This window comes from Marmota flaviventris, chromosome 2, assembly GCF_047511675.1.
Source record: "Marmota flaviventris isolate mMarFla1 chromosome 2, mMarFla1.hap1, whole genome shotgun sequence".
NCBI classification, from domain to species: Eukaryota; Metazoa; Chordata; class Mammalia; order Rodentia; family Sciuridae; genus Marmota; species Marmota flaviventris.
Window position 1 is genome coordinate 197,420,342 of NC_092499.1, and position 14,027 is coordinate 197,434,368.

Sequence of the window (14,027 nt, forward strand, 5' to 3'; positions counted from 1 at the left end):
GGGATTGTCCGTCGCGCCCACAGCTGAGGCACAGAGAGGTGGTGCTCCTTGTCTGGGTCACACAGCCGTGGATGGTAGGGGCAGGATTTGAACCCTCTGGCCCCGGTCAGGCTCACATCCTGCTTCCTGAGAGGACACAGTGCCCCAGGGTGGGGCGAGGCTGGGTGGTGGGGTGTTGGCTTGGTGACGTCTCCGGCACCACACAGAAGAGGACTCTGGGGCCTCCTGGCCCTGGAGAAGGGAGCCTGAGGCCTCCAGGAGAGCTGGGGGATCCGGGTGTCTGCGGAGAACCCACAGATGCATCCCAGGAGGAACGCTCTGTGCCCTGGGGTGCGGGTCCCTCAGCCGCCCCCTGACCTGGGCCTGCACCTGGAGCGTCTCCCGCCAGCTCTGAGCCCTTGGTGTCCTCGCGGCCGGGAAGCCGTCCTGGCGCAGGCCGGCGGGGTCTGCTGGCGCTGCCTGTGGGGTGACCATCCCGGGTGGCCGTGCCTGGCCATGGTGTGTTCATGCTGCTCCAGGTCCGCTGGCCTGGACCCTGGCCACTAGGCACACATTGGGCTGGGGTCCTTGGGATGCATCCCTGCCTGCCTTTGTCCTTGCCATAGGCTAGGGCCACTCCCAGCCTGTCCCCTGGTCCTCTCAGGTTTCGCCATATGTCTAGTGAGGTCACCCCAGCTGAGACTGGGGTGTCCTTGGGGGCAAACAGGCGGTGTCCCTGGCAGATCAGGTTGCCAGTGTTGGTCTCAGAGTGACTCCAAGGCCTCTTCCTAGGAGAGATCTATCCTCCCAGGACTGTGGCCACGGGGTCCAGACAGATGGCTGCTCCCGGGGGAACCCCACAAGGCAGCTGCTGCCTGTTTCTAGGCGCTGTGGTCTGTGGCCCAGCGACTTGCCCATGCAGGGCCGGGCTGGGACTTGCTGCCTGGATTCAAGACCCACTCCGTCTCTCAGTGGCTCGGTGTCCTTCCTGGGCAGAGCCTCAGTGCCCTGCTCTGTAAAATGGGCAGAGTCTTGCGTGCGCCTCTTTCCAGGAGTTGACTCAGGATTAAAGGCTGCAGGGAGCAGCTGGTCCCTGGCCTGCACCCGTGGTCCCAGCTGTTCGGGAGGCTGAGGCAGGAGGATCACTTGAGCCCAGGAGTTTGAGGCTGGCCTGGAGTACACAGTGAGGCCTTCTCTTAACAGAAACCACATCACTCAGAGAAGTTCCTGCGCCTGGCGAAGGCCAAGCACGTTAGGGACACTAATGGGTGTTGGAGGATGCCGGCTGTGCTCTGGTGGCACCCCCATCCTGGGCTGCCAACTCCGGAGGCCGCCTCCAGCCTCCCTTCCTCAGCAAACCCACCTTTCCTGAGCACCAGCTCTGTGCCAGTCCCAGGCCGCCCTGTGCCAGGGGGGCACGCTGGCACGTCATTGAGTCTGTGCCAGCAGCCATGTTGGCTGTGGAGGGGTCAGGGGAGGGCCAGTGTGGGGTGGTGGCCGGACTCTCCTTTATGGGGCCCACAGGGAGGTCTCTCAATCTGAGGAGGGATCTCTGCCCCCATGGGCAGAGAGAGTGCGTGCTGTGGCTGGGACAGGGGACAGGGGACGGGGGACGGGGGCCGGGCTGTGTCAAGTGCAGGGCGCTTCTGCGAGGAGGCCCTCGGCTGGAGCCGTGAGCACAGGGCGCTGGGCCTGCGGCGGGCGGTGACTTCTGAGCAGGGCTTCCTCTCTGCCTGGGCACCTGGGTCTGGGCTGGTGTCCCCCAGGGCCATCCTGTGCTCTGGGGATGCTTCTGAGTGGCAGCCCTGGCCTCAGCCCACCAGATGCTCGGAGCATGTCCTCCCCACTGTGACGCTGGGGACCCGGCAGAGCCACCCCAGGCTGAGTCCTTGCTCCGGGTGGGGCCGGCAAGGCATCTGGCTGGGGTCCTGTGTGATCCTGTGGGTCGCCAGCTCACCTTGGGCCTCAGGTGAGGCAGCCGCTGGGGCTGGGGCTCCGGTGCCCCCAGCCTGGCAGGCACCACCAGTCAATCCTGCCAGGTCTTCCCGCTCCGTCCCAGGCTCTGGGGACCACGGAGACCCGGGGTCAGCGTCCACTGAGCAGCTCTCGGGTCCCCTCCTCCCTCGGCAGCAGGAGTCGGACAGTCCTGGGTCCAGGTGCTGCCCTGCTGGCTTCTGGCTGGAGCCCTCCCAGGTGGCTCACGCCCTGGGACGCGGACGAGACCAACCCGTTGGGGGTGAAGTGAGCTTACGGTGGCCCTGGCAGGTCCTGTTGGACGCGTGCTGCGTGAACGGCTGACGCTGTGGCCCTCTCCAAGGGGTGCTGCTGGAGCCCTCCCACTGCCGGCTGGACGCAGGCCATTGGCACTAACTAGTCAAGATGATGGTGTCCCTGATCATTAGCCAGCGCGTCACACCTCGAGAAGCTGGCACCCTGACCCAGCAAGGCCCCGCGTCCCCAAGGGGAGCCCGGAAGCAGCCGCCCTGCACCAGGTCCATCAAGCCCTGTGACAGCGAGGACATAAGAAACAGCCTAAGCGTGTGAGAGTGGTGGCATCACCGTTTTAAGTACCACGCGGTGAGCCCCAGGTTGGTTGTGTGTGGCTTCCCCAGGGACCACTTCCTGGGCTGACGTGGGGACAGTGGTTTGCCGGGAGGGAGCAGCCAGCTGGAAGGTGCTGCCCAGCAGTTTCTGGGGCCACCGGAGCGCCACCCTGCCGGACACCTGGACAAACAGCAGCCTGGGTTCTTCCCAAAGGTGGGGAAGGCGGGAGACCTGCCACCCTCCCAGGGGAGTGGATCCTGGAAGCTCCCGGAGGGCGGGGACCTCGCCCCAGCTTCAGTGTGACAGCTGGACCCTCTGGGCCACGAGTGGGGCCTGGCACACAGTGGGGCCCAGGAACTGCAGGAGGCGCTGGGCTGTGCCTGGTGGGGTCCCTCTGTGGCTCTCGCCCTCCTCGAGCACCTCACCGCCCTGTGCACCTGCCGGGGGCAGGGTCCCCTCTGCCCAGGGCCTGCTGTCCCCTCTCCTGGGGGCCTGATATCGCAGGGCAGCTGGGCCAGGTGGGCCTGTCCAGGGTGCTCGCTGCCGGGCTTGGCGTACACTGTCCCCATGCGGACGAGGCGGGAGGCTCCTGCACCCGAGGGCCGCCCCTTCCCCTGTGTCAGTGGCCCTGGGCAAACCCGGCCCAGTTAGGGGTTGCCAGCGCCGGGCGGTGGGCGCGGGTGGGCGCGAGGTTTCTGTCCCTTCTGTCTCTCGTCGCCGACGTTGGGAGAGGACACTGGGAAGAGGGGCAGTGGTCCAGGCAGAGCCTCCCTGGAGACCTCTGGGAGAGGGCCCCACTTCATCTCCCGCCAGCGTTCAGAGGACGTTCCTGCCGCCTGGAAGGTCCCTGTGCCTTGGCCGCGGGCTGGGCAGAGCCAGCGGGGCCTGCCATTCTTTCAGGTCAGAGCTGCTCCTTGTGCCACCAGCGGCTTCTTTGAAGCTTCTCAGTGGGTGGCCCGAGCTCCCATTGTCCCAGCACCATGTGGTGGCTGAGCTCCTGTGAAGAAATGGGGACAGGAAGCCCATCTAGGCCAGCCACTCCCTGGTCCTGCAGGACAGCTGCGTCTGCGCACTGGGCAGGTGCTTTGTCCCTGGGCCTGGGGACTGGCTTCCTGTGGGCGCCCAGCCCGGTCCACACATCCTCTAGGAGTTCTGTCCGTCCCCTCCCTTGCTGTCCTTTCAAAGGCCAGCCAGCAGGTGTCGGGGCCTGTCCCGCCAGGCACTTCCCACTTCCTGTGGTCCCCCAGCCTGCTGGTGCCCGGCCCTCTCCTGGCCCCTGGCCCCTGCTCCCCGGAGCTCCCGCCCACTCCCACCCACTCTGTCCTGTTACCTGTGAAAGTCCCCGCGGTGTCACCAGGCTCTCACACTTGGGAAGCGGAATCTAAGATTCAGAGAAGCCGTACACTTTCCTGAGGTCACACACAGGAAGGAGGGAGACCCGCGGGTTTCCAAACCTGACCTCTTCCGTTGGAGCCATGCTCCCTTCTTAAGCTTGGCCTGTCCCTGAGGAGCAAGTGTAGACACTTCCCCTCAGTTTTCTCAGCTGTCAAATGGGAAGGTGATGAGAGCATGAAGGCAGGAGGGCCCCTTTGAGGAGGAGACATTTGAGCAGGGCCTGATGGGTAAGAAGGAGCCTGCTCAGGGTGGATTGCTAAGAGCAGCCTGCTAGCAGGTAAGACATGTGCAAAGGTCCTGAGGCAGGAATAATAGGTTTGGCTGAAGATTCCTGAAGTGTGGGAGGATGGAGTGCTGGAAGGCGGGGTCAGAGGGCTTGGGGGCCTTATGGCCCTGGAGGGTTTGGATGTCCTCCTGTGGAAGTCATGGAAGTTTTGAGCTGTGGGTGACAAGAGCTGGTTTATGCGTTTAGAAGGACCTCTCTGTCTCTGTGTGTGGACTAGACTCTCGGGAAGGTGAGGGGGACCAGGGCAGAGGTGATTGCGTTAGTCCAGGTGGGGATGCGGTGGCCTGGGCTGGGGGCCGGCTGTGAGGTGGGAGAGGCGGTGGGCTTTCCCAGGGGAGGCCGGTGGTGTTTGCACATGGACTGGAAATGGACCTGAAAGAGAGGGGGTGAGGACGGCGGGGTGTGGCTGGAGCCCCGGAGGCAGAGGGGCAGTGACTGGGTGGGGCGCTGGGAGAGGAAGGAGGCGGGGTGGGTGGGAGGTGCTCCTCGTGTGCCCAGGTTACCCGAGGAGAGCCACTGGAGGGGGCCCAGGTGGGGGACATACACCCCAGGGTGTCAGCCAAAGGTGGACCACAGCCCTCTGCACTGCGCCTGGACGGGGACGCAGAGGCCGCGAGTGGGACCCCAGCCGCTCGTCCTCTCAAGCCTGAGTCTGGGTGGTGGCTGGGCTTGCGGTGGCCCCGTGGTCGTCACCTGCGTGATGGGAAAGGATCCGACAGCTGAATGTGGAGGCCAGCCTCCCTTCTGCCTCCCTGACCCCAGCTCTGTGGTGGCCTGTCCCCGCCATCTTTCCCAGCACGCGTAGGGTCCCTGTCGACGGTGTGGTGGGATGGGCCCGCTCGCGGTGAACCTGCAGCTGGGCTCGGTGACAGGAGGCCCCTGTTCGCTGGGGTGGTTCCCTCTGGGCCCCATGGGCTGTGACCAGCTGCCAGGCCCGCTCAGCTCACGGTGGCCTGGGGTGGCACAAGTCCTTGGACTCCCTCTCCCGGGTCTCCGTGGGACTGTTGTCTGGTTAACCCGGCCCAGGCCCAGTGCTGAGCCGGGGCGAGCAGGCGCAGGTCGCTGGTGACAGCCCTGTTCTCCTTAGGGGCCACCTCGACCCCTCCCTCCCCACCTTCAGCCCCTCCCTGCTGGCTCTGTCCCACACACCCCCAGGGCCAGGCCAGGTTCACCTCTAAATGGCACACGGCACCCCTCTCCCCCACACCCCGAGCTGGGAGGCTCAGCTATAAGGTATCCAGATGGCAGCTGGGTGCCCTGGCGCAGACCTGGGGTCCCAGAGACTCAGGAGCCCCAGGCAGGAGGATCGCAGGTTTGAGGCCAGCCTCAGCAACGCAGTGAGACCCTAAGCAACTCCGTGAGACCCTGTCTCAAAGCGAAAACAAGAAAGGGCTCGGGGAGGGGCCCTCCTGGGCTCACTCCCCAGGAAAAGCAAAACAGAATAGAGCAACCAGAACACCCGGGGGCCCTGAGCCTCTGCCTCCCGACTGCTCCCTCTAGGAGCGGACAGGGGGCAGCTCCTTCAGGTGGGCTTGTGCCTGCTTGTCCCCGTCCCTTCTTTTAGTCATCAGACATTGCGCCTCACGGAGGAGGAGGCGATTTCTCTGTGCTGAGCCCCGGAACAGTGCTGCAGAAGGACCGTGGTCCACCCACACGGGAGGACGAGGGGCCCTGTCTGAGGATGGAGGGTGCTCCAGCGAGGGGTGGGTGCTCCAGGCAAGGGATGGGTGTGCCTGCCCGTCGCCATCCTGTGCACACTGCTGCTCTCTCCTGGGGGTAGAAGGAGCAGATGCGAGAGTTGCTGTGTGCACACCCCGTGCACCTGGCCCATCATGCACGCACCTGCCCGCCCCCTGTGCACCCGGCCCACCCTATATGCACCTGTGCACGTGGGGCTCGCAGACTCTGGAGGCCCTGAGAAGCCCCTGGCTGAGATTAATGGGGGTGGCAGGGGCAGGACGCGGGAGTGGGACGTGGGGGCAGCGGGCAGGTGGCGGTGGTGGCGGTGGGGATGCGGGGGCGGTGGCGGAGGACGCTTGGGTGGCGGTGGGGACATGGGGTGGGCCGGCTGGGAAAGAGCCTTTTCCTGTTTTCGGGCTTGTACTCCTGACTTCTGAGCCGTGCGAATGTGTTAAAGTTTGAGGGTTAAGTTGCTTAGGAAAAAAAGGATGAGACGTTAGGAGAGGTGAATTGTCACCCGCCGGGGACTGTGGGTGGCAGTGAGGGGGGGAGCTGGCCCGTGTCATTCTCTTGGGTCTCTTCAGGCCCCCAAGGAGGTGCAGCTGGCGCAGGGTGAGGGGCGTCCCTGGCTCGGGTGTCAGCAGGGCGTCCCTGTCCCTGGACCATTGCCTCGCGGGCCCTGGGGGGTCAGCCCGTCCCTCCCGGGCGCTGACTGTCGCTCTCTCCACAGGCCTTCCTGCACCGCATCCGGCAGAACGCGGCGGACTCCGTGGAGAAGGGGCTCACGGACGAGAACGTCAAGGTGGGACGCAGAGCTGCCCCCCCTCCCCGCCCCGTGGAGGGCCCTGCTGCTGGGCCATGCTGGGAGGGCAGGTCACCTGCTGGCCCTGGCTTGGTGCTCCCAGCCTTCTCTCATGTCCCTGGAGGACTCCCGGGCCCGTGAGCGGCTGGCTCGGTTCTGCTCCAGTGCGGGACCCTCCCTGGCCCCGCGGCCCCCGTCTCCCAGCTGCCAGGGTCTGGCGCCGGCTCCGACCAGCGGAAAGTCCTTTCCCAAGGGCCCTGGGAGCCCGGCTCCTGCAGCTGCCTCCTGCCCGGGCTGGGCAGCGGGGTCAGGGGCCGGGGAGTGGTCAGGCAGCTCTGTCTTGGCAGAGGCTCAGGAGGCTGAGGAGGAGATCAATGGCCTTCTGTGTGCGCACCGGGCCTCCCAGGCGGGCCTCCTGCTGGGCCTGGCTCTGATGTGACCTTGCTCTCTGGGAAGCCGCTGCCCAGTCCCTGGGACTGTGAAGGCCCTGGTCTGAGGGGACCGTGGGCATCTGAGGTCCCAGCCACGTGGCCAAGGAAGATGCCCGCCCCCTCCAGGTGTCCCTGCTCGACTGGACGGGGACCTCGATGGCTCTGAGATCACATTGTGCCTAGGAAAGCTGAGGCTTACGGTGGCCCGGGGACGGCTGGGGGGAGTGTTGGGGTCCCTCTCCAGGTCCCCTCCTTCGCCTGCTCCCTCGGCACACGTTGCTGAGCACTGCGGGGGTTGGGTCTGTCTGTGGCACGCTGTGGTGACTTCAAGTCCCGTCTCAGAGATCGTGGCAGGTCGAGCGTTAAGACCCTTGCTCTCCGTGAGGGTGAACCGCCCTGCAGTGAAGCCCAGATGCCGGGTGCCCAGGGGTGTGTGCCACCGGCCCAGACGAAGGCAGGAGCGTCCTTGTCCCTCTACACAGTCCTCCCTCTCAGAGTGCACACTGGCTCCTGACGCCATCGGTCGGCGTCACCTGTCCTTTCGGGTCCAGGTCTTGCCTTCACTTCTTCTGGGAGCTGCCCTTGTTCTGTGTGGGGCCCGTGATTTTTCATGGCTCTGTAATACTTCACACAGCCCTCCTCCAGGTTGGGTGTTTGCAGTTGCTGGCTGTCGTGACTGTGCAGGCGGCTTTCGGGTGGACGTTTCTCATTTCCTTTGGGTTCACGCTCCTGCCCTTCCTTACAGTCACCGAGGGCCTTAGGAGTGGGGTCAGCCCGTGAGCGGACATGCTGGAGGGACCCGGCACTGCAGGCTGGGGCTGCCACAGCCACTTCCTGTGACGGGCGCCCCGGGCACCCCCACCATGGGGGTGGGACTCGTCTGCTCCCTGCCGTATCCTCTGGGCCTCTGAGCCCGGCACACAGTAGGTGCTCAGAAAATGCCGGAGGGAGCAAGACTGTGCGTGTGCTCATTTCCGCGCTGGCGTTTGAGCCGAGGGAGCACCTTGCTTGCTCAGCACTTAAACTGACACAGACACTTGTGCAATAAACAGAAGGAAAATGGAACTTGTGGAGTTTAGATCAGAAAGATCTTTCCTGGTCCTTTCCGGAGACCTCTACAGTTGCCAGTTTATATCACCATCTAAAAAGTCTCTGTTCCCGCCAGCATAGATAGGAGGGGCCATTTTTGGTTCTGTTTTACACAAACAGGCCCCTAATGGAACCTGTTCGGCACCTGGATTCCCCTCCCTGCCACACACTTAAAATCTATATGAGGATACGATGGGATTCTGTGTGTGTATGTATCCACAGGTTCTTTTTCCAGGTGCATAGTATTCCTGCCTGTGGAATGTATCTTACTATAATGTGATTAACTGGTTCCTGCAGGTGGATATCTGTTCCCAATTTTTTGTTAATGCCAGTGAGGCTGCAGCACCGTCACTTGGCTGAACCCCCAGACTCCCATCTGGGCACTGTGGACACTGGTGCCTGAACATCTCTGTTCTGTGCCCCACAGTGGCATGCCTGGTCTGTGACTGCAAACACCAGTAGCACTCTCCTCTCTGTCCCACAGTCTGTGACAGCCTGAAACGTCCCCAGACGTGCCAGATGTCTGTCTCGTGGGGGCAAAAGTCCCTCTAGCTGGAAATGACTGAAAGGCTACATTCTACAGTGTGGAATTACTGGGTCAGGTTGCATTTGAACCTCTGGGTGGAGGTGACGGAGCAGGCGGCCCCACGTGGGGTGTCTGCACGGCAGGTTCCAGACCCCCAGACCGCGTTTCCTCCCCGTGTTGGTGTGGACACGTGCAGCTCAGTCCTGGGGCTGGCGCGCACTGGCATGTGGGTGTGACGTGCCAGGGTGGTACCCTTGTCCCTGGGGCTTGCTGGCACATGGCGCTGGGGTGCTGGTCCCTCACCTGCAGGCTGGGGGTGAGCTGGCTGACATGACGTGACCGTGACATGACCATGATGACCATGACGACCTTAGCTCTGGGCCGGTCTCTGCCCATCCACACAGGCTGCCTGCTCGCGCCCACCTTCTCGGGACGGCCGGGCCCGCGGGGGAGCTCCCGTCTCCCTGCAGGCTCCGGTGTCCGGAGCGCCGTCTCCTCAGGCGCGTGGCTTGCCCTGGGCCCTGCTGACGCGGGGGCCTCTGCTTGCTCGCAGATCCTCTTCTCCAACATCGAGGACATCCTGGAGGTGCACAAGGACTTCCTGGCCGCCCTGGAGTGCTGCCTGCACCCGGAGCCGCAGTCTCAGCACGAGCTCGGCAACGTGTTCCTCAGATTCGTGAGTACCTGCCCAGCGCGGACCCGGCCCAGCGCGGACCCTGCCCAGCGCCCCTGCAGGCCCGTCTGGGAGGTGGGCCGTGGTGGGCTGCTCCTCCCAGGCACAGTGGGCAGCGGGTGGCCCCTCTCTACTTCCTGAGGGCTGTGGCCTCTTGCTGAGTGGCTGTGCCCTGGGGTCCCATGACCAGCTGGCTGAGAGCCCCTCTGCCACAGAGGGACCAACAGCGGCAGCCAGCGGCCGAGAGCACAACTGGCCCAGACACACCGGGTTTGAACCAGGCTTGGCCACCCACTGGCCAGGAGGGCACCAGATGCCCAGTGCTGCTTGGGCCACAGATCAGAGAGGCTGGGCTGTCCTCCTGGGCACTGTGGGGCTGGGCAGCCACAGGCTCAGCTCTCCATACGCCGTTCTGTGTGCTGTGGTACGTGGCGTGCAGGGCTGCGGCACCTTCTGGGGAAAGCAAGTAGGGCTCGTCCCTCTGGGGCCAGCAGCCGAGGCTCACGTCCCTGTTCAGTGCTGACCAGCCAGGGACTGTGGTGTCAGCGCACACTGAGGCCTCCGCCTTCCGCTGTCCAGCACAGGGAGCGAGGGTCCTGCTGCCCAGGCTGGGGGCGCAGGGAGGAGTCACTTGAGGTGAAGCCCTGGGAGCTGGCCAGCCCTGAGCCCGTGTCCCGTGAGTGGTAGCTGTGGGAGGGCATTGGAGGAGGTGGCATTGGGCTTGGCTGTGACATGATGGCGCGGCTGAGAATGGAGTAGCTGACGTTAGCAGGAATGGGGGCGGGTCCGCAGGTGCGTGTGGGGCTCGTCTCCTGCCCGGTCTCCTGCCCACACTGAGGGCTCACAGGGACCCTCAGGTCCCTGCTGGGGCGCTCAGCTGCCCTCCCCCGTCACTCCCTGGGATTCCTGGGAAGGGAGGAGGGAGTGCGCGTGGCACCCTGCCCGCCCTGCCCAGACCCCCGTGGAGTCCTGTGAGACCGGTGCTGGCCGAGGGCCTGCTCGCCAGCTGTGGTGGTGTGTGGAGCCCTCCTGGCACCCAGGACGCAGTGCGCGGGGCTGTGGGGTCCAGCTGAGTCGGCTGCCTGGCCGCAGCCTGGCCCTGCTGCCTCCCTGCTCTGTGGCCCTCGAGACTTCGCCTCTCACTGCCTGTGTCCCCCTCTGTCCCCCGGGGCGGTAACACTGCCGTGCAGGTGGTTGAGAGAGGTGGCCAAGGCAGTGTGTCCTCACCCATGTCAGGCTCGGGGTGTCACTGTGTCCTGTCGCTGTGATCGCGGGGTCTCTGTTCCCTGGAGTCTCTCCTGAGCTTCTCTGGGGCGCAGCTGCAGAGTCCCCAGGCTGCGGGCTGCTGGGCCACACCCAGGCGCTCGGGGATTTCACAGGAGTCCCCAGCCTCAGAGGCCCGTCCTTCCGCCTGACAAAGCTGCTGTGAGCCCCAGACAGGAGGACGGGTGCCCAGGGCTGGGACAGACACCCTGAGCCAGGACGGACGCCCCAGGCTGGGACGGACGCTCAGGGCCAAGACGGGGTCCCTTGGCGCCCCCGGCCTCCTTGCCCCTCTCCTAGATGGAGTCCCCACACCGCGCAGGGCCCTCCCTGACCGGCCACACTGGCTCCTCGCTGTTCTGGAACATTCCAGCCCCTTCCCACGGGGTCTCAGGGTGTGAGAGCCCTCGGGCCCCTTCTCTGTCAGCCCTTCCCGCTGCCCTTAAGGAAGCAGGAGCCAGGTCAGACCTGCAAGTGTCGAGTGGCTGGGCCAGAGCCCCAGGCCACCGGTCCCAGTGACGTGGCCGTGTTTGCCCTTCCCCGAGCCCCGGGTTGTTCTTTGAGGATGAGGCAGGTAAAGACTTAAAGGGGAGGTGAGCACCGTCCCTGGGAACGGGAAGTGGGTGGCTCTTGCTGTGACACCTGCGGGATCGGAGCCCAGCACCACATCTGCGGGGCCTGCCCACACCCTCAGCCGCAGGCCTGCGCCCTGCGTCCCCAGGTGGAGTCCCGGGGACGGTGGGAACCTGCCCGGGCCCACCCAGGGCCTCCTTGACTAATTGGATCCTGGGAGGGAGCCGGCCTTCTCGGCCTGAGTCGGTGTTTTCAGTTCTAAATCATATTTTCAATTTAAAATGAGGAGCCCTCGCCCCCTCTTCCCGTGCCGGGGCGGCTGGGGTTTTGAAAGTGGCCTGTGGACTGTTCTGGAAGCTGGAGAGTCACGTGTAGGTGGCCCGGGCAGTGGCCCAGGGCGAGGCTGCTCCAGCTCCCACGGCCTCAGCAGATCCAGAGGCCCTGGGACGAGGCCTCAGGTTGTGCCCAGGTGCATCAAGGTTGCCGGCCTCCCCACGTGACCGGGCGAGGGACGGGCGTCAGCCTCATGCCCAGGGCTGTCTGTGGCCTGGAGGGGACTCGGCTGCCACCACCCCCCTCTGGGGGGGACGTGCCTCTGCCCTCAAGGGTGGGGGCTGCCTGGCACAGCACAGCAGCCTCCGCAGGGGGGCCGTGCCCCAGGCCCCCGGTCCCCTCTGCAAGGCCAGCCTCGGGGTGGGGAGGGCACGGCTCGGGTGGAACAGAACTCCAGACGGGCTGTCCAGAGAGGAGGGGCCCGGCTCCCAGACCCGCCCGGTGCCAGCCCTGGCCAGGGGGTGGGGAGATGCCCTCACCTCCTTACCCGCCAGCCTGGCCACTAACTCCTGAGTCCATCACGGATGAGCACTGAGCGGCCCTTTCTTTGTGCTGGGTGCTGTGCTGAGTAGTTGGCACATTAGCTCATTAAAACTTCCCAACAGCCCTGAAGGGCAGGTGCGGTAACGACCTGTTTCTAGGTGAGGAAACCGAGGCCCAGGGAGAGCGGGCACAGGCCAGCTTTCAGAGCCGCGGAGCCTCAGGGCTGGGTTAGGGCTTCTGCAGTCGGTTTTCCACGTCTCCTGAGACGCACAGCAGGCACCTGCCGGCCACCGGGCACTGTGCCCACTCTGGGTGTCTGGCCTGGATGAGACGGACTTGTTCTTGGCTGCCAGGAGGCTCAGGGGCCGAGAGCTGAGGGCGCATTAACAGGCCATTCAGATGGCCATGCAGATGTGGCCAGGAGAGGCTGACCCCCCTTGAATCAGGAGGCTGGGGTCGGGGTCGCTAGACTTTGCAAACACAAACGCAGTTCCCCGGGCCATGGGGACGTTCAGGGCACCACAGAACATGCCTTGCGCGTCGGCTGGTCAGTGCGTGGTGCACTTCAGTCAGCACTTACCTGTGAGCCCCTGAGGTCAGGTGCGGCTGTGCGTCCTGCGTTCTGGCTGGCAGGGACAGCCTTCCTGAGGGGTGGTGTTCCAGATTGAGAGGAGCGAGGGAAGGCAGACGCCTGAGTGGGGGCGGGGAGGGAGGCCCTGCAGCTGGGAGCCTGGTGGCTGGAGTGGGGCGTCCTGGGGTCAGGTCCCCCAGGGCTTTGTGGCCGAGGCAGGGAGCCCGGGTCTTGTCCCCATGGCAGGACTCCACTGGGCGTCTCTGGCTCAGGAGGAAGCGGCCTCCCCCTGATAGGGCGTGGCAGGCCAAGGAGACCTGCAGAGTGACCCCCACCCCGTGACCCTGCCCCCAGGACCCTGGCCCCTCCTCTGGGGGGGGTCCACAGCCCGCTGCTCCCTCCTCGAGCCTCAGACTTGAGTGGCTTGGAGCAGATGGTCACCCCCTGAACACTGTGGGCAGCAGCAGCCACAGCTGCCATCCTGGTGCCCTCCCTGGGGGACAGCTCATAACTGCCATCCCGGTGCCCTCCCTGGGGGACAGCTCACAGCTGCCATCCCGGTGCCCTCCCTGGGGGACAGCTCACAGCTGCCATCCCGGTGCCCTCCCTGGGGGATAGCTCACAGCTGCCATCCCGGTGCCCTCCCTGGGGGACAGCTCACAGCTGCCATCCTGGTGCCCTCCCTGGGGGACAGCTCCCCTCCCCTGGCTGTCCCCAGCTGGAGGTTGTCCACGTGGCCTTTACACCCCAGACCCACCACCACACCTGGGCACGGAACTGTGTGTCACCTGGAGCCCACGAGGGGCCCTGGGAGAGCGGAACAGAGTCCCAAGCAGCACTTCCAGATCCGCAGGGCCCCGGGCCCGGGGCACCTGGTCAGGCTCCGTGGAAGGACACGGGGTGCTGGACTGGCGGGCTTTCGAGGGGCTGTTGTGGTTAGCTGCAGCAGCTTTCCAGCTCGGGCCCGGCCCTGCTTCTCCGCGGGCTGAGGGACAGTGCCAGGCGCTCGCGGCTCTCTGAGCAGCCGTGGCAGCCGTCACGATGGGGTGCTGCACACGGTCCCTCGGCTCCCTGGGCTCCAGAGTCCACCAGCAACGTTCCAGCCAGCACTGCCCATCGACTGGGGGGACGTGTGAGAATAAACAGACTCGTCCCTGCTGGCTGGCCTGGCCCCATCGTGGTACCAGTGGAGGTAGACGGGGAGACTGTCACTTTACTGAACTTGATCTCGGGTCTGTGTGTTTCACTTCTCCTCTCTTTGAAGATGTACCCAAGTCAGGACTGTCTTCATTGTAAACCAAGTACACCAACTCGGATAGGTGTAGACAGGAACTTCTTTTGGCAAACATAAATAGAGTGTTCAGGGAGGTGTGCTGGCTTCAGGCATAGCTGCATCCAG

The 14,027-nt window shown here is 64.9% G+C and overlaps 1 protein-coding gene across 1 annotated transcript in view; it reads left to right on the top strand.

Moving 5' to 3' along the window:
• The window catches only part of Prex1 (phosphatidylinositol-3,4,5-trisphosphate dependent Rac exchange factor 1), a 139,378-nt gene that overhangs the window by 48,923 nt on the left and 76,428 nt on the right, over positions 1-14,027 (top strand). The window contains exons 2-3 of the mRNA XM_071609007.1: positions 6,615-6,686; positions 9,286-9,408. Coding sequence (XP_071465108.1) covers positions 6,615-6,686; positions 9,286-9,408 — 195 coding nt within the window. The remainder of the gene's footprint in view (positions 1-6,614; positions 6,687-9,285; positions 9,409-14,027) is intronic.